Source organism: Mauremys mutica, chromosome 9, assembly GCF_020497125.1.
Source record: "Mauremys mutica isolate MM-2020 ecotype Southern chromosome 9, ASM2049712v1, whole genome shotgun sequence".
NCBI lineage: Eukaryota > Metazoa > Chordata > Testudines > Geoemydidae > Mauremys > Mauremys mutica.
The window spans coordinates 6,846,050-6,871,366 of NC_059080.1; the positions used below are offsets into that span (position 1 = coordinate 6,846,050).

A 25,317-nucleotide genomic window follows, 5' to 3' on the forward strand; every position below is an offset into this window, starting at 1 on the left:
CGAATAGCAAAATACATGATTTACTGTAATGTGAGTAAATATTGTTTTGTTAGCCAAAGGAATGTGTTTGAGAAGCCACTGCTAGCCTACAGAATTGGCCAAGTGTGAGATGGACTGTTTGCATACACATCAAGTAACTGGGAGAACAATCAAAATAAAGTAGATTGTTGTTTCCGTGTTTCAAAGAAAGCTTTAGCTAATGCACTCAAACAGGCTCTACAGGGGGAAAAGAGGGTATGTAAAGACAGGGCAAGATCCACAACTGGTGTTATTTCTCACAACTCCATGGATTTCCATGGAGCCGCACCGGTTTACACTAGCTGGCAATCTGGTCCAAAATGCAGATTGTAAGTCCCCTGAGGGTGTAACCTGTTTTACGTCTGTCTGTCTGCACATCTACGGGTCGTATTAAATAATGAGGATGCATGCAACAAGCACTGCTGAGCTAATGTGCAGCAAGTTGTTGTGAAGCTTTAAATAATGGGATAGCGACACCAAAGGGAAAGGCGTAGAGAAAATACATTTAAATGAAAAGGTACCTTTAAAAAACCGTTTATTGCACAAGCAGATCTAAAAACCACAGGTTATCAGCGGTTAAGCATTCAGAGAAGGAAAAAACAGCAGCACAAGCAAACTTGTACTGATTAAGAAAGGAAATCACCTTATTCATTCCAAGAAAAGCTGTGATTGCTGGAAGTTTGAGAGAGCATGAAGATAGTGGATGTTCCTGAGGAAGGAAGGCGTTTCGTTACCTAGTTCACAACAGCACAAAAGGTGGAAAATGGCAGCAGAGAGAGAGAAATGCAGAAACCAAAAGAAAATATGAATGCATTTTGCAGTTCAAAACACTTGCACATAGAAACATTGACAAATACAGGCCGAGCGAATAGCAGTGCACTGAAGAGAAAGGTTACAAAATGGGACTGCTCCGGGTGAAATCCCAGCTTCACTGAAGTCAAGGGCAAAAATCACGTGGATTTTGATGGGGTCAGGATTTCACCTGCCATTTTTGAAAGGAGAGACAGCAGTCACTGCTCTTGCTAGTCGTACGCACTGGCTTTTGAAATCTTAGCCAGCACGCTGGAATAAGTGACCTAGTCTGGAATTTTCCACTGAAATCAGTGGAGGCTGCGGCTCCTTCACACCTTTGAAAATCAGGCCACTTACTTAGGCGTCTCATTACGGACACAGGTGTCTAACTTTAGACACCCATGTCCGAAACTCTTGACTACGATTTTAGTATTGCTACTTGAAACATAACATCCTGACACGCTCATCTTGTGTTTTTTATGTATATACACACCAGGGTGGCCAAACTTACTAGCCCTCCAAGCCACATAATGACAATCTTCGGCAATTCGAGAGCCGGAGCACAGCTGTCGGGGCTCGAGGCTTCAGCCTGCTCCTGCTGAAGGAGGGAACCACCAAACTACTATGTTGGATGGTAGGTGTCTTGATTGTCTGTGTGAGCACAAGGGATGAAATCCTGGCCCCAATGGGTACGTCTACACTACACACTCTAAGCCTGGGCCCGGACTCAGGTTTGAGACCAAGCCCCCCTGCCATCCACACCCAAAGCAGTCTGACGCGAGTCAGCGAGCAGTCAGAACCCAGATCCTATGACCCGGCTAGGGAGCTGGGTCAGAGTCCAAGTCCCGGTGTGATCTGGGTCCAAGCTCTGTCATTTTGCAGTGTGGACGCAAGTCAGGCTGCAGACCCAAGTCAGAAGGGCAGCCTAGTGCCGTATGGATGTGTCAGCACAGCTGTGAGACCTGGGTCCAGCAACTGTAAACCCAGGTTACAATGCAGTGTGGGTGTTAAAGCACAGGCTTGGCTACAGCTAGTTCACAGGTCCAGGTCCTGCAGTCCCAGGCTTAGAGTGCAGTGTAGACACACCCAAAAGAAGTCAACAACAGAACTCCCAATGACTTCAGAGGGGTCAGGATTTCACCACCGGTGAGGAAGTTTTAGCCAAATCAACTAGCGGCCCGGCCACAGATTGGTCAAGGACGCGCCTTTTACGCACAGACCAGCTGGGCATTTTCAGTGACTAACTTTTGGGACACAATGGGAAGCTGGAAGAACCCCCCCCAAACTCTACCCAGCCAATGTGGCCCCAGAAGGAAATCTTGGCACCAGACTGCTGATCTACCAGATGCTGTCGCCTAAGTTCCGGCAAGATCCAAGTCCTGCTCCCACTGAAGTCAATGGGATGAGGTTTTAGACCTGAGTGACTTTTCAGTCACTACACTCATTATGCCACATTTCTCCCACCTTGAGGAAACTTCCTCACCACCACTGCTGAGAGCAAACCATTCTCTTCCTTTGAAACTGGCTAGTCTAACTTCCTAGACGCCATTAGGTTCTATTTTTAGCGTCTTAAACATAAACCGAATAAGAAAAGAAAAATTCTAACATGGCGACTCAAGGTCTTAAGAACTGGACGTTACCTTCCACCCACCAAGCAGGTTAGCCTCCCTTATAAATCAAAGGGAACACAGGATGAGGACAGATTTTTAAAGAAGAGTCAGATACTGGGTTTCTCTTTTTCGTTCTGACCCATTAGTGTTCTTGGAACCAATGTAATAAAGGAAACCAAACACAGCCTTTTACGCCGGAAGTGGTAGGCTGTGGAAACCTGTCTGATAAACATAACAAAGATTCCAAACGTTTTCATTGCTGATAAAATTGAATACTAATAATTGGTTTCACAGATTTTGTTATTTCATAGGCACATGTATTGCACTATCAATACTGTGCTAAGGGAATCTAGCAAGTGTTTTAAGGAAACATCTTTAAGTCTTCGATATTTTTATATCTAGTTAAATACCAATTTTTTGCCAAAATACAGAGGCCAGAGAAAAAAAATTACCCTGAAAGAAGTGCACAGAGCTTACAATAAAGTCATACAGGATACCAGAGCACAATGAGAAGAACCTCTTCTTCCTAAACTTCAGTATTTGAAAGTAATTTTACAATTTCACTGAACACAAATTCCGATTAAACTTAGTGTCATTTAAAACATAAATGGTTACATTCAAATTCTTTTACATTTCGGGTCGCACCTCACCTAGAAACTACGTTATCAAAATGGCACAAAACGACAGCTTAATAACCTGCTGCTTAGAGATGTGCAAACAATACGTTGAACCTAAATTGCTAATATACCCCATCTGAAAAGAAATTCACTGGTTATGGGAGGAACACAGAATGACAGGCTAAAGTAGCTGAGCATTAGCAGGTGCCAGTAAAGGAGGAGGAAGTGGTGGAGGTGGAGAAGGATGGGGCTAAGAGCTCTGCTGCGACATTGCACAGATGTTTTTAACAACCGGAGAAGCATATAGCAGGGAACACGAACTTTTCATTTTCGTTAACATAGAATCGTAGGACTGAATGGACCTCGAGAGGTCATCTAGTCCAGTCCCCAGCATGCATGGCAGGACTAAGTATTATCTAAACCATTCCTAACAGGTGTTTGTCCAACCTGCTCTTTAAAATCTCCAATGAAGGAGATTCCACAACCTCCATAGGCAATTTATTCCAGCGCTTAACCACCCTGACAGTTAGGAAGTTTTTCCTAATGTCCAACGTAAAACCTCCCTTGCTGCAATTTAAGCCCATTGCTTCTTGTCCTACCCTCAGAGGTTAAGAAGAACAATTCTTCTCCCTCCTCTTTGTAACAACCTTTTATGTACTTGAATGTCTCCTCTCAGTCTTCTCTTTTCCAGACTAAACAAACCCAATTTTTTCAATCTTCCCTCATAGGTCATGTTTTCTAGACCTTTGATCATTTTTGTTGCTCTTCTCTGGACTTTCTCCAATTTGCCCACATCTTTCCTGAAATGTGGCACCCAGAACTGGACACAATACTCCAGTTGAGGCCTAATCAGTGCGGAGTAGAGTGGAAGAATTACTTCTTGTGTCTTGCTTACAACACTCTGGCTAATACATCCCAGAATGATGTTTGCTTTTTTTGCAACAGCGTTACACTGCTGACTCATATTTAGCTTATGATCCCCAGATCCCTTTCCGCAATACTCCTTCCTACGCAGTCATTTCGTGTTTTGTAGGTGTGCAACTGATTGCTCCTTCTTGCACCATCTTCCAGGCACTTTCTAACCACAGCTGTGCTGGCTTTCAATGTTGGGGAAATAGGCCAAGGTAAACTGGTGCTTGTCACCAACATTGAAAGACAGTTACCGCCATTAAAGCTTGCAGCAGGTAATTTCTATTTTAAAAACAGACCCTCCCACCACACCTCCCGCTCTTTTAGCAGAGTGAGACTGGCCTTCAGGAAAGACTGCATCATGCATGGGAAAACCCACTGTCTTTTTTGACAGGTAGTGATAAAGAAAGAGGACAGTCTGGTGGTTAGGGCTCTAGGCTGGGACTCTAGAAAACTGGGTTCTAATCCCCAGTCCACCACAAACTTCCTATGTGATCTCGGGTCAAGTCAATCAGCCATTGTATCTCAGTTCCCCAGCTGTAAAACAGGACCTGGGGATTACAGTGGACGAGAAGCTGGATATGAGTCAGCAGTGAGCCCTTGTTGCCAAGAAGGCCAACGGCATAGTGGGCTGTATTAGTAGGAGCACTGCCAGCAGATTGAGGGAAGTGATTATTCCCCTCTATTTGGCACTGGTGAGGCCACATCTGGAGAAGTGCATCCAGTTTTGGGGCCCCCACTACAGAAGGGATGTGGACAAATTGGAGAGAGTCCAGCGGAGGCAACAAAAATGATCAGGGGGCTAGGGCACGTGACTTATGGGGAGAGGCTGAGGGAACTGGGGTCTGCAGAAGAGAAGAGTGAAGGGGGATTTGATAGCAGCCTTCCACTATCTGAAAGGGGGGTTCCAAAGAGGATGGAGCTCGGCTGTTCTCAGTGGTGGCAGATGACAGAACAAGAAGCAATGGTCTCAAGTTGCAGTGGGGGAGGTCTAGGTTGGATATTAGGATATCCTAGGTTGGATATTAGGAAACACTATTTCACTAGGAGGTGGAGAAGCACTGGAATGAGTTACCTAGGGAGGTGGTGGAATCTTCTTCCTTTGAGGTTTTTAAGGCCCGGCTTGACAAAGCCAGGACTGGGATGATTTAGTTGGGGATTGGTCCTGCTTTGAGCAGGGGGTTGGACTAGATGACCTCCTGAGGTCTCTTCCAACCCTAATATTCTATGATTCTTTGTACTGCTTCCCTGCCTCGTAGGATAATAAAGGCATAAGTGATTGTGAGGTTTCCCAATACTATGGTAACAGGGACTGTGGGGAAAGGCTATTTTTGACTGTACACCTCTACCTTGATATAACGCTATCCTTGGGAGCCAAAAAAATCTTACCGTGTTATAGGTGAAACCACGTTATATCGAATTTGCTTTGACCCACCAGAGTGCGCAGCCCCGCGCTGCCCCCGGAGAACTGCTTACCACATTATATCCAAATTCATGTTATATCAGGTTGCGTTATATCGAGGTTGAGGTGTATTTGAACTAGCTGTCAAGTCCCTTGCAAATTCACTGTGAAAATTTAGCAACTCAGGTGCAAAATCCACTTTTCCACCCTTATGATGAGAATGAGGAAGATAATGAAAAAAACTAAAGATATCTTACCCATCAAAAAATCATTAATCCCCCAAAACACAAAATCCCTAAGAACTCCCCTTAGATGATTGATTAGGTCAAATTTGCAAGTTTTGACAGTCACTTAAGACTTGTAATGGGGTTGGAGCAGTGACACTGAGCAGAATGAAGTCCAATGTGATTTGCAAGATATACTTTCTAGAAGCAGAAGCAGTTACACTATATACAGACGTCAAACGCTGACTGAAAAGGCACTGCTGATGCATCTGCTTCCGCAGATCAGGGCAGTACCTCTGGTTAACACTTTTTGACCTTTTTTGGCACATGAAGGAATGACACGATGAGAGGCAGGCAGCCTCTCCCTAGGTGCAAATGGTGCATTGCTACCTCAAAGTTTGTCAGGTGTTTAGAAGAACGGAAGCGCCTCTTCCAAACAAGGGAAGTGTTGTGGTATATTCTTTCATTCCTTACCTGATGGTTTTTCCTTTTCGCATTTTTAAAAACTACTAGAAGAATCTCCGGGAAAAGGCTGATAAAGATAAGGAGAACTATGGCCAGCCAGGTTGATACGGACGTCACCATATGAGCAAATACAAAATACATTCGTTGCTGCTTCAAGAAAGGCCTGAAAGAGAAGGGACACAAACAGACTCAGACAATGCAATCGGCCACTGCAGTTTTCCAGCGAGGGGAGATTCAAATTGTGACTAGCACTTTCATGGGACAAATTTTCATACGGAGGAGGAAGGGGGATGTTTGCACATGTAAAGAGGGCAGCGCTTGTGCCTGCAAAGATACCCGTTCCTGCTGCTTTTATTTTACTCTCTCATCTGGCTGCTCCGCAATCTACTGAAACTGCTCTAAAAGCACGTAGCAGCTCCCTCCCAGCAAAGGCTCAGAGCCTCTTTTCCAATGTCATCCTCCAAGCCAGACACTCCCCACTCCTCTGCTCCACCCTTGAATTCTCTCCTGCTTCTTCTCCTCTTACTTCTACATCAGCAACTCCTTCTCTGGTCTGCTGCTGTGTGTCCCTCAGACCATCAGCTTTCGCCCCTACTTGATGTAGTGTCAATCACCATTATCCCGAATCTCCCTTGCTATACAGTCTCCCACCTCTGACAGTCCCATGCCACCTGCTGGCCACCCTGTGCGGACCCACATTCAAAAGGGCACAGCTTCCCCGTCCTCTCTCAATCATAGGCAGGCGCATCACTGTCCCTGGAATGTGATGTTTTAGGGCTGGGGTTTGAATCTGCTCTGCCCTCGCTTCCCGCACTCCAACTGCCTATGTAGACCCTGCTGATGCACATTAACAGTTCATTAGTGCCCTTTGATCTAGTCTTCTTTGTAAGAGAAGCAGATAAAAGCTCATTATTGCGCTTGCATAGGACAGGCTGGTATGGGGTAGATTCACAGCCCAGCTTGCCATGAACTAAATCTTTGCGTAGATGAGCCCTTATTCAAACTTCTTCCTCTGCTCCATTCAGACAGGCCACCTAACCATATCTGTTTTCCCCCTAAAACCACAACTCTAGGTGCAACCCTTCCCTCTCCGCCCTGCAGCTGAAGCCCTTGTCCAGGCATTTAGTATCACACCTTCCTCTTTGACTCCTGCAATGCTGGCGTCCATGATCTCCCCACCAAACCAGCCAAAACGCTGCTGCTAGGTCGTTACTCTGACCACATCACTCCCACCTTCAAATCCCTTCATCACCTGCCCTTCATCTTCAGCTACCAGTTCCAAGGCCCTTCTCAGCAACTACGCTACTGTCTGCACCTCAGCTCTCATGGTTTTTACTACTCTGCCCCCCTTCCGCCTTAGATGTCCCTTTTGTATCTGTCTACTTCTCAGCTACATACTTGTATCCGGGCTTTCCTTGCAACACTCTGCCATGTCTCTGTTAGTTAGGTATGTTACATTCAGATTGTGCTGGTGTCAGAACGGTATTTTTTGCAGCTGGCCAGAAACTCTGGGATTATGTAAAAAGAGTTAATCCTGAATCTATTCCAACTGCTTGTTGGAAAATGCCCCCCAGGCAGGGATTACTGCCTTCTAAACACACAGCGTTTCATCTTACATTGCAATCGTCACATGCATTTTCAAAACATCTTTGCTTCAGCTTCCCTTTGATGACATTTTCAATTACCTAACTAAATGGCAGCGTGTGGGTAATAATTAGACTCTTCAGAGAGTCACCTCTTTTCATTTTTCCTGCCTGTTTTTCTCTTCCATCCCTAGTCCCTTATTTTCTGTCTTATTTTTGATTGGAGGGAGAGAATTTTCAAAAGTGCCCAAGTCTCATTTTCAAAAGTAGGCACATGGGAGCCTAAGTCCATTGGCTTTCAATTAAACATAGGATCTAACGAGCCGATATCATTTTGAAAAGGAAATTTTTGAAAATTTGACCCTGATCTCCAGGAGACCACATCAGCTTTCACTGCTTTTAAGGCTTCCCCCATATGTTATCTCCTCACTATTTCTCTGTCATTAACATTTGTTATGATCTTAATCCCTAAATATGAAGAGCGATGAGTTTTGAGGCCATCTCTTAGGGCCTGGCGACACTGGAACGCTCCCGCGGCAGCGCTTTGAAGTGCGAGTGTGGTCGTGGGCAAGCCTCCTGGTAATCCACCTCCACGAGGGGATTAGCTCTGAGTGCTGGGAGCCAGCTCCCAGCACCCAGAGCCTGTTTACACTAGCGCTTTAAAGCGCTCAGACTTGCTGAGCTCAGGGGAGTTTTTCACCCCCCTGATCCAGCAAGTTAGAGCGCTATAAAATGTAAGTGTAGACAAGCCTCAAGAAGCAAAGACAAAACATTGTCTAGTCTGCACAGTAAAAAGCACAGACCATTAATATTAAGGAAACTATTATTGAGAAAAAGTTATCCCAAACACATCATTTTACTTTGAACTTGGACTCAAGTAGAGCTTTCTGAGATGGTTTTTAGTGGTGAAAGTCCAGAGACTCAAAGCCCCCAAAGGGTTAACTGTATCTTTCCACCTCCCCTGATGACAGAGGGGAACTGACAGATGCATGGGAAGGAAGCCTCAGAAATAAATGAGGACAAGAATTCTAAAGCATTGGTTGTTTAGCTAAGTATTTAGCTCCGCATTTAGCTATGCAAAGTAAACACTCCAGTGGAAAATTCATGAACTGCAGTGTAATGAGATAGCTGGTACGATTACAGACAAACATCATTGAAAGAAGAAAGATACTTGCCAAATGATTCCTCCCCAAAAGAAGGAGAAAAAGACATAAAAGGCTAAGGAGCCCCAAATCACGAAGTGGTTCATCCAGGTCCAGAATCGAGTATCCAACGCGAGCTATATAGGTGAAAACAACCAATGGAATAGTCGTTAGTTACAAAATGTATCTCCAGTGCCATTTATATCACAAATTTCCTTCACATGCAGTAGAGATTCTCCTTCCATTCATGTAGATGTCTAAATTCATTAGTCGACTGTCTCTTAGCAAAGGTTCAACAATGAAAATACTGGCACAACACCAACGAAAGACCTTCCCTGATGAGCTTTAAGTCATCACTGAAAGGCTTCACTGAAAAAGCCTGACACCACTCAATACTCCATCTGGGAAATGACCGTGTTGTGAGTATATTCTTCCCACACGCTTCACTTGCTATTCTGAACGATGGGTCAGACAACTTTTGTAAGGTCTTTGGTGAAGGGGCTGCATCTTATGTTCTTGAATTTGTAATGATGCCTGTGGGGAACAAACCAGGGACCGCTGGATCTAACAACATGATGCTCTCCTGCTTGAGGTAACGGACCAGCAGGCAGTAGCAGACTCTATACATAATCTAACCACTACAAGGGAACAAAGGCTGACCCTTTGCCAACGTAGGCTGTATAGACACACAGCTCACCACACCCTGGATCCTTGGTAAGGCCTTTGAGCTCTACTGCAATGCAAATTATTAAATTATTATGACTTGGCAAGTGTATTTTTATGACAGAGCTCCAACTCATTGAAAAGTACTGGCGCCAAGACTGGGTAAAGAAAAAATTTCGGTTATCTCTCTCTCTCCATTCCTGAGCTGAAAACCCAAGAGGTGAAGGTAGAGAAGAAAAGGCAACAGAACAAATTCACCAGTACTAGGGGAGAGACCACCATCCACACACGAAAAATCTAGATGAGACTATCAGTTGTGTGAGATACATTGTACAGTAAAGAAATTATGGACATTTTAAATACACATAAGGATCAAAGATCCAAAACCCTACAGGAAACAAATGTCACTGATACATTATAGCATAAAGTGTATAATTTTACACTACAGTACACACAATTTATTTCTGCTATAATCTTTCAATGGCATATTGAAAATAAAGGAAAGTTCTAACCTTCAGAGTGACGGTGAACACTAATACAGTAAAAACAATAGTTCCAAACGTCCAGTTCCCAAAAACCTGAAAAACACGGTAATCGCCACATGTATCTCTTTGTCTTGTTGGAAAAACAACACAAACTACACAATTAGTAACTACAGTGGGTAAAATTCAATGGAGTGACTTATTTTAGAGTCAACTATACAAAGATATGCACCAGCAAATGCTCTTGTAAAGCTTGCTGCCCATTACAATACTCCTAATGCCATGCAGTACCATACAAACAATTAACTTGTTGTGACAGTAACAATCTTCTACCGACAGCCACGTTTATCAAGAATGTAAGTCACTTGGAGCACCTGGATTTAGGCGATTTCCTCAGTTTGTGCTTTCTTATAACATGGAAAGCATCACAGTAGCTGCACTTTTTGTGTAACTTTGTTCCATTTGCTGAACATACTGGTTGATATTTTCAAACTAGATTAGTCTGAGTTTGCTTGTTTGCAGATACTAGTGACTACGCACAACAAAGAAAAGCAGATACTGCATATTTATCCAAATGACGGCAATGAATGGGACAGATGCTTACCACAGGCTGTCAAGATCTGGATGCATACATTAAAACAGAAAGTGAAATGCAAAAGTTTTAAAAAATGCAAAAAAATTAAAGTTAATAGGAGCGAAAAAGGATTCAATCAAACATACATGGATATTATGATTAATTGCTGGTAGCAGTCCTTACAGTCCTAAGTAGTTACAAAACAAGACATAGCCACATAGCTCGTTTTCAGAGTGTCACTCAGACGCTCAAATCATTTACATAGCATACTAGTGCAAAACAAATTCACTTGAATAGAACCAGAATGATTACAGAAAGTCACCCTTGAAGTACATAAGGGTGTTGTAATGACAGTACAGTGGGTTAACTGTGTTATAAAATGGAGCTTATAAAAAACTTTTCCAAAAATTCTATGCATACGTGTTTTATACCTACAGGAAATCAACCCACATTTCAACAGCTTCTCTCCGAATATCAACTTTTGAAAGAGCTCATTTGGACAGGTTAAGTTTCACTACAAACTAGAAGGTTTGAAGGTGGCGGGCCTCATCCTGCTATCATTCTGCACACAGAACGCCCCGTAAAAGTTGTGCGTGAAGCCTAAGGTAGGAGATGGTCTCATGGTTTTGACTGCAATCACATTTGTATATGGGGTCGTTCTACCTAGACAGCATAACCATTTCTCAAATTGTTTACATGGCAAGCTGGAAAAGGCTTCACATACAGAGAATTAAAGAAATCTTTCCTAATTTGGTTTACAGAACTCAAATTATTCCTGCTCTACTAAGGGAACTCGTGACTACATCATAAGACAAGACTCTAGACACATTTCACTGACTGATACATACACATATTATACAAAGTGTACAGAAACACACACTAATATACTCAACGGGTTTATTTATTTATTTATTTATTTACCTTTCCATTATCTTCTAATGATGAATTTTGAAAAAGAAAGTAAACTCCAAAGAAAAACACAAGTCCTTCAAAGGCGCCTAGAAAGGTCCAGTATAAGAAAGGCTTCCATTGTAACATGGCATTATCAGAAATTTTCCTGTCAAGAAACAGAGTGACAAGAAAAATCACTTTCACTTTTTCAGAGTCTTTCCACTGACTTCAACAGGGTTTGAATCAGGCCCTTCATTTTGGTGGCGAGATTTGTGCGACACAAAAGCAAGTCTCTCGCTATAGGGAGAGAGCACAAACGACGTGAGAAATCTATGACCGCTGTGGCTCAGCATATGAATGCATTCTCCTTTCACTTCTGGAGACGTAACCTGACGCAGTCCAAACAGAAGACAGCGGGTTGCACTATTATTCTATTGCTGTGTTACAAAACTACTACACAACTTAGCACCTGTAAATTCCAGCAGCTCAATTTTAAAAGAGGACAGTAATGAAGGAGTCACTGACATGACCAAATTAACTGCTAGCCCTTCTCCATTTGCTTCTGCCTAACCTGTATTTTTCAAAAGGTAAATTTCTTCAAGTTCGGAAACATTAATCCTAGATATTGTGGAGCTAGCGCCTTTCCTTTGTTGAGGAAAATGCTCGGGCTGACAGTAACCTGCTGAATTGTATGCAAAATGTACATGAATATAGGGGGAATTTGTTGGATTTTTTGAGGCGGGGTTAATTTAGATACAAGATCTGGCACTTAAACAACAGTGGTTGCAGGCTCTGGAACACTTTCACAGAAGGCTCTGCTGATGTGGTTGTAGAAATGAGCTCCCTCTGGTGGAATCTCTCAGTGTACCAGTTTCTTTTGTTTCTTCTAAAAAAAGAACAGGAGTACTTGTGGCACCTTAGAGACTAACAAGCTACAGCTCACGAAAGCTCATGCTGAAATAAATGTGTTAGTCTCTAAGGTGCCACAAGTACTCCTGTTCTTTTTGCGGATACAGACTAACAGGGCTGCTACTCTGAAACCTTTGCTTCTTCTGTCCATTTCCAAAGGATCCCAGAACAATGCACATATACTAGAGGAATGGAGAGATACCAAGCACTGCAGGCTTTGATTACGGCCATCTATAAGTAACAGTGGCTGGGCAGAAAAAAGCAGGTTCTCCCAAAATCTCTAGGAAGTATATACCCCCCATTCAGGAGAAGCTTTTATAGTCTTTTTATTTTATCATTATTATTGCTGGGATTTGGGGGGTTAGCTAGAGTTGGGAGGTACGGGGGGGAGAGGCAGAGACAACATCTAAGTGAAAAACAGCAACCTCCCCCCCCCATAAGTAACAATGTATTACTTCAATTTCCAGCAGGCCGGATTCTGCAAACAGCTGTGGCACTGAACTATAATTATAGTTTATAATACAGAGGCTTACTTAAGTCCAATTATGATGTGGCAAAGGCAATGCTATAATAAGCCGAAGGAGGAAGACGTTCTGTAATGTGTGCTTCTGAGAGAAGGTCGTATCATAACAGGGCTAACACTTGGGGGGTCAGGAAATCATCAGATCTTTCCTGCATGTTTTATTTTGTCTTTGCATTTACATCCCGCAGCGCTTTTTCATTCGCAGGACTTTTATAGTGGCTCAAAATTCAAGCTCTGCAGAGCAGCAACTCGGCATTGTCTACACCAGTTGCACTGCAGTCACTTTGCAGTCAGCCACACATGCAAAGTCACGAGGATTCAGATTAGAGCCAGCGTCTTGTAAAATTCATTTGTTTTTCCTAGGCTCGCCTCCCTTTGTATTCTCACCATTCTCTAGCCAGCCAGGTGAGTGCATTTGCTACACAGGATTCAGCAAGGGTCTAAAAACATGCCGTGGTCTTTTGCCAAATGGAAGGAGGGTAGCAGAGGACGTTTGAGTGCCCATTTCAAAAGCAGGCAAAGTCCACTGCATATGCTACCTTTTTGAGCTCTAAGGCAGATTACACTCTGACTCCACACTAGTGCCTGGTGAATAGTGATAGCTGGCTGCTCTCTGGCCCAGGGCTCTTGGCTCGAACAGGTCGCTGCCACCATGACAGATGCCAGCCATACAGCTTAATGCACTACAGGAAGGTGCACCAGTACCACAGTGATAGACACAGTGTAAGAACCCAAACAGAAAAGAATGGAGCAACCCTGCTGGTGCTCTAAATGCGGATGGTAATCTCTACAGTTTACTTGTGGGCATGGGCAACAGGAAACCTGGGATCAGTTGTGTGCTGCTGGTATATTAATAAGAGAGTCCGGGAAAAAAGTGCCTCCTTCAGCTGGTGATAAAGGGATTGTGCCAGGTGTGTGTGTACACACCAGCGGCTGATGGGGCGGGAGAGAAGATTGGAGAATCTATGCATTTGGTTTCCCATGAAAAACCATATGCTCTCTGATAGCCTTTACTAAGGAACCCCCCCAGGAAAGAGAGACTTCTATTAACCAGCACTTTCCCCTAGCAATGTTTATACGCTGTTCCTGAAAGCTGCTGTGGGACTACTGATAGCACAGCAGAGTCTTCAGCTTTTAGTACTTGAAGTGCTGATTAAAGCCTTGTTGGGGGAAGTCTAGGGAGACATGGAGAGGATGGGGAATAAATTTACCCCAACTAAGGCTCTAGCTCCCTGCATGCTAGACTCTCAGAAATATGCATCTCTTTGTCAGTGAGTGCATCTCTTCTCTCATCATCAGGACATGCCTTCCGCCCTCCCATCACCTGCTCGCGTGTCACTGGCTGACTCAGGAATAATTCCCATTTTGTACAAGACACGGCAGTAGAGGGGCACACTGCCTGACTTTCCCTTTCCTGCAGAAAGCGGAATTGCAGTCATGGCATGGCACACCTTTGCACAGATACAGCAAGGGGCCGCTGCCTTGTTTAAATGGATTGGAGAATGCTACACTGAATAAGGGCCCCTTCAAAATGACTACAAATAAGCCATAGGACCTCAAAGTAGCACGCTAGTTCCAAGACTCCACTCGAGCGACAGAAGGACCTGAGCCTTTTCGCTACTCTTCCGTTCACTCCTGCCACTTCACAGAGGCGGGACTGGAGTGTCTGGAGATCAACAGTAGCAAATGCTGCAAAATTAATCTTACTAACAAGCCTTAATCTCTGCTAGAAAGTTAATGGCAAGAGTATGGTGGGAACTTGCAAAACTCTTTGTTACTTACATATACAATCTTGGATCTGAGGTCAGAGTTTCAATGTTAATATGCTGCTCCAGTAGACTGTAGGCCAGGATAGGTAGTGACGTGAAGCAGATGTTGTACATTGTAAGATAAGCAGCATCGTACAGAGGCTTAAAAACAGCAGAAGGGGGTGAATAATATTTACGGAAAAGTCCCCTTTTACTTTAAAAATGTTCCCCTAAAAAGATAAAAAGCTTTCCTATTCTTACCCTCCACACACACAGGACAGTTCAGATTCTTGTCAAAGCAACAAACACATGACTAATTTAGCCCAATTCATGCTTGGAGGCAACCGAGTTAAAGGCAAGTTGTATTTGCCTTTACCACTGTTACAGTTTAATGACAAAAGTCCTGCTTCTGCCCAAACTGAAGTCAAAGGGCAAATTTCCAGCAAGCTTGATGGCTGCTGGATCAAGCCCAATGATACTTTCAGATGCCAAATTTAAAATGAGGTTCCTTCTGTTAATCAAACACCCCTCCTGCAGTCTCATTCTGCACCTTTAATATGGGAGATGGTAAGTCTAGTGGACAAGCAACTCGAAAAGAAGTGATGTGGTTCCAAGAACCAGGGATCTCAAAAAGACCAGTGCCTGAATTTGTATCAATGTAATACAGTCTTTCAGCCACTTTCATTATGTCCCCGGTCTTTTTGCTCAGGTTCATTGGGGGCCACTGGAAAGTTGAGCTTGCGAGCATACATCGGAGGCTTTGTCAGTGAGACAAGCCTTTTTAGGTTGTAATTAAAGAGCAGTTGAGCCCATGGGATTAACAAGTTAAAGTGGCCTGTTTAAAATCTTGGCCTCATTGTTTTAGGAGTGCAGCATGGGAAGGTAGGAGGCAAAGTGATTTTAGAGCAGTCACTTCCTACCTTGTCAACAGCTGCTCTCTTGTTTGGATTCTAATTAATACAGTTGAGACCGCCTAGGCCACTTTAACAAACACACATGTTCTGTCCTCAGCACCTGCTCTCTGAAAGATTCCTTGTTAGACAGGGACTACGCCAAGAAAAGCCTCTTTTTGGTTCAATGGAAGTCATTTTCCAGTTGCCTGAATGGTTTTGCTCTTCCTTCTGATTGCTCCTGGGGCAACCCAGAGACAACAAACAAATGCACAAATGAGCACAGGAACCCAAAACTGTTGTTCCAAGACCTTTTTGTTTTAATAGCCACATCATCCCACCTGTCACAAAGTTCTACACAGCTGAGGCACAAAGTTCTACACAGCTGAGGGACTCATTTGTAATAGGTCGAATATAGGACTCATTGTTTTATTTGGGACTAGATCCTCAACGGGTTCATTATTTTAACGCTTATTGTTAAGGAATAAGCTCCTCTACCTAGTCCTGTGAGAGACATTTTTAGTACAAGGAAATGCAATAGTGTGGCTTTGTTCTTTTATAAAATAGAGGAGGTGAGGTCAGCATGAGTTAATAGCAAGACTTTCTAAAAACATTCTCATGTTACTTTTGGAAAATGCTCCTCTGTGCATGGTTGGAAAAAAGGGAAAAAGAGTTTGGAACTTCTTTTTTTTTTTTTTTTTAAAGTTATACCTCAAATATTTAATGTTCCAAATCTGTTGCTTAGCAATCAGATTAGTTTCCATTAAGTGGCATCTTTGATAAAGTTAGTGGAGAGCATGCAGGATAACAAAACCAAATCTCGACTATGGAACTTCACTTTCTGACAGTTTAGAGCGTGTTTTTATCAACTTGTTATTGGAACATACCTGTTGCGAGAATCCACAGAAGAACTGATATAAAAATTGTGGTAAAATGAAGCAAAGGTTCTAGAAAAATTAGAGACAGATTTTAGTAGAGAAACATCTTGTGCTCTTAAGGGCTGTTTGATTTTTCAATATAAATCTGAATTATGCTTCACATTTACTGTATTATCATATAGAAAACATTTAAGGCTAAAAATCTGGCTATGAAACATGAAGCTAATGTTAGTTGGATTGTAAACTCTTTGGACCATCTTTTTGTTGTTATGGAACAACAAACAATACAGCTGTAATATTTACAGTGGGCATTGGAACAAGGACTACAGCAGAAGATTAACACACATTGTGTACAACCAGTAACTGTAAGACGTATACTTACTACTGATATATACTTTTAAAGCTACAAAGAAAAATTAACTACAAAAAAGGATTACAAAACAAACTTTAGTGGACTTTGTCAATATTAAAGGGGAAAAATGCCTGAATAGTGTTCAATGACACGAGCTTTGTTAGTTGAATGTAAATCCTTACCTTATAGAAGAAATACTGTACAAGGTGTGCTATTCTCACGTAATATAAATGCCCATGTGCTAGTAGCAATTTTCTTAAATGCATAAACTTTGGAACCGCGTAGTCACTGTTTCTTGCTGCCTGACGACCTTCTTTGCCTTTTATACCTGAATGACACATCAATATGGTGAGCGATTTACAGGGTACTGGAATTGAGATTCAGACCAGCCACTAGATTTGCCAACACAGTTTAACTTTCCAAACAACAATAAATATATAAAAAAGACTTGCTGATTTAATAACATTTATCTGAAGGAAGCACTTGTCACCTCCCCAAGGATCCCAATGTGCTAGGCAGTGCCATTCTGGGGCGGAGAGCTCCAGACAGGTAAACTAGGAAGCAAAATCCTAACACTCCATGGGATCATTACTGTCCTTATCCAGCAGGTCCTAACAAAAGAAACTGCAAGGAATGGAGTTTATCGGACGGTTAAAGAGTGGGAGTTGAGTTTTGCCTGCATCCCTGCCAGCACGTAAACACGTAGTTCGTGCAGTCTAGTTATTTTACTGCAGATACTTAGAATACTAAGCCATCCCCCATTATATAGCTGAGCTCAAGACAGCTGGTTTTGTTCAATCGACAGGTACATTCAGTGAATGACAAAGGAAGCTGTATGAAAAAATGCTTCCATTTATTGGAGGTAACGAGACATTTCAATCGCCAGGAAGGATGACTCCATCTTTTCTCTTCCATCCTTCCCGTCTCAGTGACACTGAAGTTCTCTAATGTTTCTACTATCTCTGGCAGCATTAGAGAAAATCTCAGATTGGTTCCAACATGAGATCAGTCATAAGAAAGGGGCAAACACAACACCATCATTGGAAATCAATCTTTGGAAAGTAGATTTTGATCCACTGTGGTGAATTACAACCAGCTGTAACCAGCAAAACCGCATTCCAATGAATTTACAAACATCCAATTAAAGAATATAGGCCAATTTCAGCCCAGCTGGGCTAATTAGGTACTAATCCAATTACGTTTTCAGGCCCAAAGCTAACAATGATGAGAAGAGTAGAGAAACATTTGATTTAACCCACTGCCCAGTCCTGTTTCCATTGCCATCAATAGACAATATCCATGGATTTCAATGGGAACAAAACTGGGCTTGAGTGGGATACAAAAGGAAAAGCCAGAGGAAGGTGCAAGAAAGCGGGAATGAACTGATATTATTTCACACCTTCATCGCTTTGACGGCTACATTCCCTCCTTGCAACAATCGGACATTGAAATTGAGCTCATTTTATACCGATTGCCAAATTGATGTGAAAGCATTATTTTTCCCCTTAAATCTGCTCTATGACAAACTGATCCATGCAATTTGCATGACCCCTGAATTGGGCCCTGTATTTTCTGAATGGAAAATGTAGCTTATTTACTTATAAATCGGCATCTTGCTTTAAATAAAAGTTTCCCATGTACCTTGAGAAAGAAGCAAATATTTTATTAGGGAGAAATCCTGGTTATTTTGAAGTCAATGGCAAAACTCCCATTGGCTTTAATGGGCCCAGGATTTAACCCTGAGCATTCAGAAATAGTTATTATATTTTACTAATATTTTAAAATCCTGTAATCTAAACCCTTAAGAACTGATTTCTCATCTTGCAAACACAGTTTAGGCAGAACATGTTAAAAACCTTTACAACTATCTCATATTTTCAGCAGTGGGAAACTGGCCAGGCACTCCCTGTTACCAGAAGTTAGCAAATCCCTGTATGCTGCATGACGAGTGTAGAGCCATGTGTTTAAAGATACTTCACGTGCATCAAGGCTCCAGTGTTAACGCTTCCTGGGTCCGTTTTGGCTCCTGCTTTATTCAGAAGGAGTTTTGTCATAGACTGCAATGGGAGCAAGGTCAGGCCATGTGAAAGCAAAGGTGTTCACTGACCATCTCCCTCAACTGACCAATAAATAGGCAAGTCTTCAAGCTAAACAGACTGGGGCAAAGTTTTCAGAAATGCCTATGGGGCACTAAAGGGTCTGACGACCTGTTTTACTCTATATCAAGTAAAGAAACCATCAGCTTCTACATGTCCATACCTTATTTCCCAACTTCAAGGCTTAAAGGACATAGTACATTCTATCTATTTTGTATTTTACTTATTTTCTTCTCATGAGGAGGCAGTGTGGCCTAGTGGAAAGAGACTCCAGAGACCTGGAGTCTGTTCCCAGCTCTGCCATTGGCCTGCTGGGTGACCTTGGGCAAGTCACAGCCCTTCTCTGTGCCTCAGTTTCCCCATCTGTAAAAAGAGGCTAATGATACTGACCTCCATTGTGAAGCGCTTTGAGAGCTACTGATGGAAAGAGCTGTACTAGAGTGAGGTATTATGATTTCCACACATTTCTCACCTATTCCAACATGTGCTTCCAAGATCATGCTAACATCGTTGGCACCATCTCCTATTGATAGTGTTATTGGATTGCCCTTGGTGTTTTTCACCATTCTAACGATCTAAAAAAATCAAAATACACAACAGGTCAGCAGAAATGTCCAAAGATTCAATTGTTCTTTCAAGCATTCTTGAGTAACTCAGCACATACAGTACTGGCCAGGAGACAACAGCCTCACACGTTTTTTTCTGGTTGACAAAAAGTAAGTCAGGTCGGCTTTTCAACAAAGCGATTCAAACTAATTTGCACAGGGTTGAGATTCAGTGCAACCTTCATTTTAAATCCTGCCAGGATTTTCTAGTTGTCCTAAAAGCCCACCCAACTAGATCCAATTCCAGTTAACACAATCAAACTGCAGCCACGGGAACTGCAGTGGGTCTATTTTTTCTTCTTTTCCCTTTTAAGCCATTTAAGATCGAGGCCTGAAATAATCCCATTGAGGCCAATGGGAGTATTATCATGGTCATCACCAAGAGCTGGTGCTGGAATTAACTTTGCAGAGCTGAAATGCCGGGATACAAATCAGTGGTACCCTTCCTTCCATTCCAAATGTCAGACTCTGCCCTCAGTTACAAGGATGCGACTCCCATGTGTTTAATGTGACACTAAATCATGCAGCAGCTGGTCGCATCCTATGTCCCTAGAGCAGTGCAGGAAATACACTGTTTGTGGCCTTTTGATATTATCAGTTGTTGTGGAAAAGTCATAAAATCCTGTTTTCAGAGCTTGGAATGGAATCAAACAGATCAATCAGTCTGTCCCTTTATTTATAGGTGAGTTGAACTTCAAAGCGTTTGTAAAAATAGTTCCAGGAAACAGTAAGTACATCTATGAAAGACAAGACTGTGGCACAAATACACCAACGCACGGAAAAGGCTCCTACACAGCCAAAAAATAAAATTAAAAAAAAGAGTCAGATGAGTGAATTTTGTTAAATTTCCTGGTTCAGGAGACAGTCTGTTAAATCAAAGTCATCAGAGGGTTTATAATAGACTTGCTGAAATACCTCTGGTAGCATCTGTCCTTTGGAAAAGGAAAGTAGATAGCACTTGCTGAAGGTTCAGTTGCATGGTACATGTTTTTCATACTTACATGATCTCCCCCCTCGCCCCTCCTTTTTTTTTGTTAAATTAAGAGGTTTTACTTGTATACAGCAAGACAGCTTCACTTTAAAGGTACAGACTAATTGTTTCTCCCATGCAGAGAAACCACTTAGCCTCGTTTCCGGTGGGAATCTTTTGCATCTAGAGCAAATACATTCTGGAGCATTGTCTGTGCTTAGGTATTGGAAGACAGCTGCTGCCCTAGCTTGCAGCCTGTCCAGGGGCCGAGTTATACACTGACTTATAGCCCATGCAACATGTGTCCAGCACCTCTGAAAAAAAAAAATCAAACCACTGTGTATAGATGCCTAAATATGGATTTTGGCGCCCCTCTATACACATGGAGATTGGAAAGTTTGGAGCTAGGATCCAAGCTGATTAGTTGTTTTAATGACTGACGTGTGCTGCAAGTAACACCCAAAACAGGCTCATTTTGCAGGAGGCAGCAGCTGCAGGCTATCAGTGTACCGACAGCACCTACCTGGGCTTTCTGCAAAGGAGCCATCCGACAACACAGAACTGCAGTACACTTCAGGCAAATCTGTAGGAAAATGCTTTTGTAATTACTGGAACTGGAATCCTGAGAAGGATTTAATATCAGCGACAGCGTCGATCCATCTATAATCAGTCCATATTCCTGGCTCACCGTCCAGCTCCTATAATACAAGCAGAAAAAGACGACTTGAAAGTCTGAGCTTTAAGTTTCTAAGAAGTCAATTTAGTCATTTCTGTGTTGTTATCTGAGCAACAAAGAAATGGTTTCTAAATGAAAGCAACAAAGAGTCCTGTGGCACCTTATAGACCAGGGGTAGGCAACCTATGGCACGGGTGCCGAAGGCGGCACGCGAGCTGATTTTCAGTGGCACTCACTGCCTGGGTCCTGGCCACTGGTCTGAGGGGCTCTGCATTTTAATTTAATTTTAAATGAAGCTTCTTGAACATTTTAAAAACCTTATTTACTTTGCATACAACAATAGTTTAGTTATATATTACAGACTTAGAGAAAGAGACCTTCTAAAAACGTTAAAATGTATTATTGGCACACGAAACCTTCAATCAGAGTGAATAAATGAAGACTCGGCACACCACTTCTGAAATGTGATTCAGGTGGGGGACACATCCCCACAAGCAGTCCCCCTGAAATCCAGAGCTCTTCCCCTGCAGACATGGGATTGCAGGACCGAGGCTAAATCATTTCCCTTCCTTTTAAGCATTCACTGAGGGCAGTTATCCAGACACAAACTGCCCACATGCTCTCTCGCACCTTTTAAGCTTTCCGCTATTTTTGGGGAAATCCGGCAGCAGCTTTTTATGATACTCCAGCAACAGCTCGTGTAATCGATCCTCTTTCCTGTCGCTGTCTCCCATCGTTTTTGTGGTCAGCTCCAGTAATTCAGTGTTTGTCTGGAAGAGCCTGGAGGCATAGCAGGTGGATTTTGCAGTTTCCATCTTGTCCCCAGTCAGCACCCAGACCTTCATGCCTGCCGTTTGCAGGGCCTCAATGGTTTCCGCCGCGTGCTCCTGCAGTCTGTACATTGAGGCAATACATCAGCCATCTCATTTACCTTAAAAAGACCATTTCTCCTCAGAATTCAAAGAGAACGATTCGTGCATGTTACAAAGAGCCTGGGGAGGATCTAGCTCTAAAACCCACCAGCCTTTACTGCCTCAGATAAATACCTAGAGGCAGCAGCAGACAAACCACCCTAGCTACTAGCGGGGACAGAAGTGCCACATTACATGAGTGTGGCTTATAGATTGCTAAGAATTTTCACTGGGAGCAAATAAACCAATGCTGTTTACCAAAGACTGACTTATGGACCAACCGTGACATCTCTAGCTAAAACCAGCATAGTACTTTGCCAGCGTACGTTAATATCACCAGTGCTACATATCACGCTTTGCACAGGGCTGAATAAAATAACCCACCCAGCAAGGCAGCTTTCAGATGAACTTTAAACTGAAAGAAGTCTGACTATATTGCAGCACCCGCTGAACAAATTCCTACAGGAAAGTAGGTGGGAGTTTTGTGGCAGAGTGTGGGGTAAAGTCTGACGGGTGGTTAGTCCCAGGAAGGGCTTCAGGAATGGGTCCAATAACAATACTTTTCACTTAATTAACTTTATTTAGTTAGCAAACGTTAACCATTTAATCCACAAAAGCTTTTTAGGCTGACAGCTTTTCTCATTTTACATTCGGGAAAGACGAGGGAAAGATGTTAAATTATTTGCTCTAGGTCACAGAGGTTACATCTATATGGCAACCCCCCCTTGTCTTCCCCCCGCCCCCCAAAAAACACAAACAAACCAGGCAGTGAGTCTCAGAGCATGGGGAAGGGGGCGGGTTTCAGACCCAGAGCTCCAGCTAAAGCCCGAATGTCTACACGGCTATTTTTAATACCATAGCACAAGCCTGACTAGTCTCAGACTCAGGGCCGGCTTTAAGCCGATTCACCCGATTCCCCAGAATCAGGCCCCGCGCCGAAGAGGGCCCCGCGCCTAAGGGGGTCTTTGGCGGCATTTCAGCGGCGGGGGCTCCTTCGGTGCTGCGGAAAACCCGGCGCGGACGCCCTGCGCCGAGTATTCTAATCGGGGCCCTGCGGGTCATAAAGCCGGCCCTGCTCAGACTCACGAGATGTGCTGCTCTGAGGGGTTTTTTGCCACGGAGGCGTGTCCGGAGGGATTTAGCGTTCGAGCCAGGATTACAACGTAGCAGCTCCTAGTCCTCCATTCAGCCACTTCACCCAACTCTTTGACTAGCGCCATGAAGCACAGAGTGAAAAATAAACGACAGCCTAATTTACACAGACAGTTACTGCAACTGCACCTGAATTTGTATTAGTTTGGTACATAAATTAGGGGCATAATGCTGCATGCTTTTCTGATTAAAATGTTAGCGTACTTACTGTTTAAACCAGTATATTTTTAGCAAATAGGCAATTGGTTGTGGGACGTGCCATGAAATAGTTGCTTTAGACATTCTGTCTTCTTCTTAGGGTCAGCACACAGCTTTCAATAAGCACCATGGTGGACTGTCACGGCACAGACTGCTACTCAATGGTCTCATGTTGGTCATTCACCCACCCTTCCCTCGTTGTCCTGAAATTACTCTCAGGGTAATTTCAGACTGAGGGAGATACAGACTATGCCGTTCTGAACAGCTACAGCATTCATATTTCATCTGCTTGCTTACCACCATCTTACCTGTCTTCCACAGCAGTAGCCCCTATCAAATGCATGTCGGTCTCTATGTCATCAAAAATCCTGGCCATCTTTTCTTCTCTGTCCTGTAGAGCCATTTTCGCTTCACTGAGCTGATCATTAATTTTTTTATAGTCCTCTTGAGTTAGTTCTTTGAAGGCCACACAAAGAGTTCGATATCCATCCTTGAAACAGAGAAGTGGATATGTGCACTAAAAAACACCTTTTAAACAGCCCCTACCTTGGAATTTTTACTTTTTGTTTCTATAGGTCACTCAGTGCCTGCAAAGACTGGGTCCAATGTTAGAAGTGATTCTACATCTTAAGGACCATTTCCTCTTTGTTTATATATTAATCTCCACACATGGCAAACCTTGGACATGGAACATTACAATATGTATTATAAGCTGTGGAATTGAGCATCTTTAGCAGTAATAAGGTCACGAGAAATACAAAATTGTAAAACAAGGCTGTTTTAAAATACATTGCAGTATAAGAAGAAGAGATCAGAACGAATACTAGGGCATGTCTACACTACGCGCCAGATCGGTGGGCAGCCATCGATCCAGCTGGGGTCAATTTATCACGTCTTGTAAAGATACAATAAATCGACTGCTGAGCGCTCTCCCGTAGACTCCGGTACTCCACCAGAACGAGGAGCGCAAGCGGAGTCGATGGGAGAGCATCAGTTATTGATTTACCGCAGTGAAGACACCGCGGTAAGCAGATCTAAGTACGTCGACTTCAGCTACGCTATTCATGTAAACCTCTTCTCTCAATATAGCTCAATTTAGATAAATGCTTCTCAAAACAGCACACACACAAAACAAAACTAGAAACTGATTCAAGGATTTCTCTACAAGGCTAGAAAGGAAAAAAAGAGAGAAAATGTTATTATTATTGCTGTTTTTAACTCCTTGGGAGGTGATCAGATCCTACAGGAATCAGGATCGAATAAGTAGATCTGAAGTTAAATAAAGTTGGAAGCCAAAAGAACAGAAAAGGAAACAAGTCAGACATGGACTTCAAAACATCAAGAACTAAAGCTCACATTTTCCTCAACCCAAGGTCAGAGCTTTATCTTTGGAGAAATGCTTCTCTTCCAACAAGAACAAACCTAGTTTCGTGTACACGCTTACCATTGCGTTACGTTCTACATGCACTTTAGTTTGTTGTATTTCATCTTGTTGCACCCTTGGAAACATAGAGGAGTCTGCTCCTTTACAGAATAGGAGGAACTTTCCTAGAACAGAATTAAAAAGAAGATTGAAGCATTCAAAATGTGTAGTGAGATTTAAAGACCGTTGTCTTCAATGAGCAGTAAACTTAGATGGAAAGAACAAATATGGCAAGATTGCAAATGGAGCTGTTACAGGCAGGGCTGGTAATGCCTGGTAACGCTATTAAGGTTGCCACCTATTATTAAGCCCCACTATAAGACAACGCTTTCAGCTGCTGGTAACTTTGCCAAACGCTAACCGTTTGGGTTGCAGTTTTCCAGGCTGAGGATGTCTGCCTCAGGCTGAATGTTTTGAGTGTTTCAGCCATTTCTGAGAACGAAAGCTCTGGCGCCTTTGGAACAGAATCTTTCCCAAAGATTCTTTCTGCGCTGGGCACACTTCAGCCTGGAGCTGAGCATCACCTTCCTTGCCACTGCAGCTCCTGTGGGCCAGGCCAGGGACCAGCAATGAGAGCAGGGAGCCCCCATCTTTCCTATGCTCTCAAAGCCCCC

At 43.0% G+C, this 25,317-nt stretch overlaps 1 protein-coding gene across 3 annotated transcripts in view; it reads right to left on the reverse strand.

The window, feature by feature from the left end:
- The window catches only part of ATP11C (ATPase phospholipid transporting 11C), a 113,946-nt gene that overhangs the window by 7,193 nt on the left and 81,436 nt on the right, over window positions 1–25,317 (reverse strand). For all 3 annotated transcript variants that reach the window (XM_045030413.1, XM_045030412.1, XM_045030414.1), the window contains exons 17-28: window positions 24,725–24,828; window positions 23,589–23,770; window positions 21,650–21,913; window positions 20,867–21,041; window positions 19,241–19,343; window positions 16,855–17,000; window positions 16,330–16,389; window positions 14,587–14,714; window positions 11,403–11,538; window positions 9,938–10,003; window positions 8,796–8,899; window positions 6,047–6,200 (exon numbers count right to left, since the gene is read on the reverse strand). In XM_045030413.1, coding sequence (XP_044886348.1) covers window positions 6,047–6,200; window positions 8,796–8,899; window positions 9,938–10,003; window positions 11,403–11,538; window positions 14,587–14,714; window positions 16,330–16,389; window positions 16,855–17,000; window positions 19,241–19,343; window positions 20,867–21,041; window positions 21,650–21,913; window positions 23,589–23,770; window positions 24,725–24,828 — 1,622 coding nt within the window. The remainder of the gene's footprint in view (window positions 1–6,046; window positions 6,201–8,795; window positions 8,900–9,937; window positions 10,004–11,402; window positions 11,539–14,586; window positions 14,715–16,329; window positions 16,390–16,854; window positions 17,001–19,240; window positions 19,344–20,866; window positions 21,042–21,649; window positions 21,914–23,588; window positions 23,771–24,724; window positions 24,829–25,317) is intronic.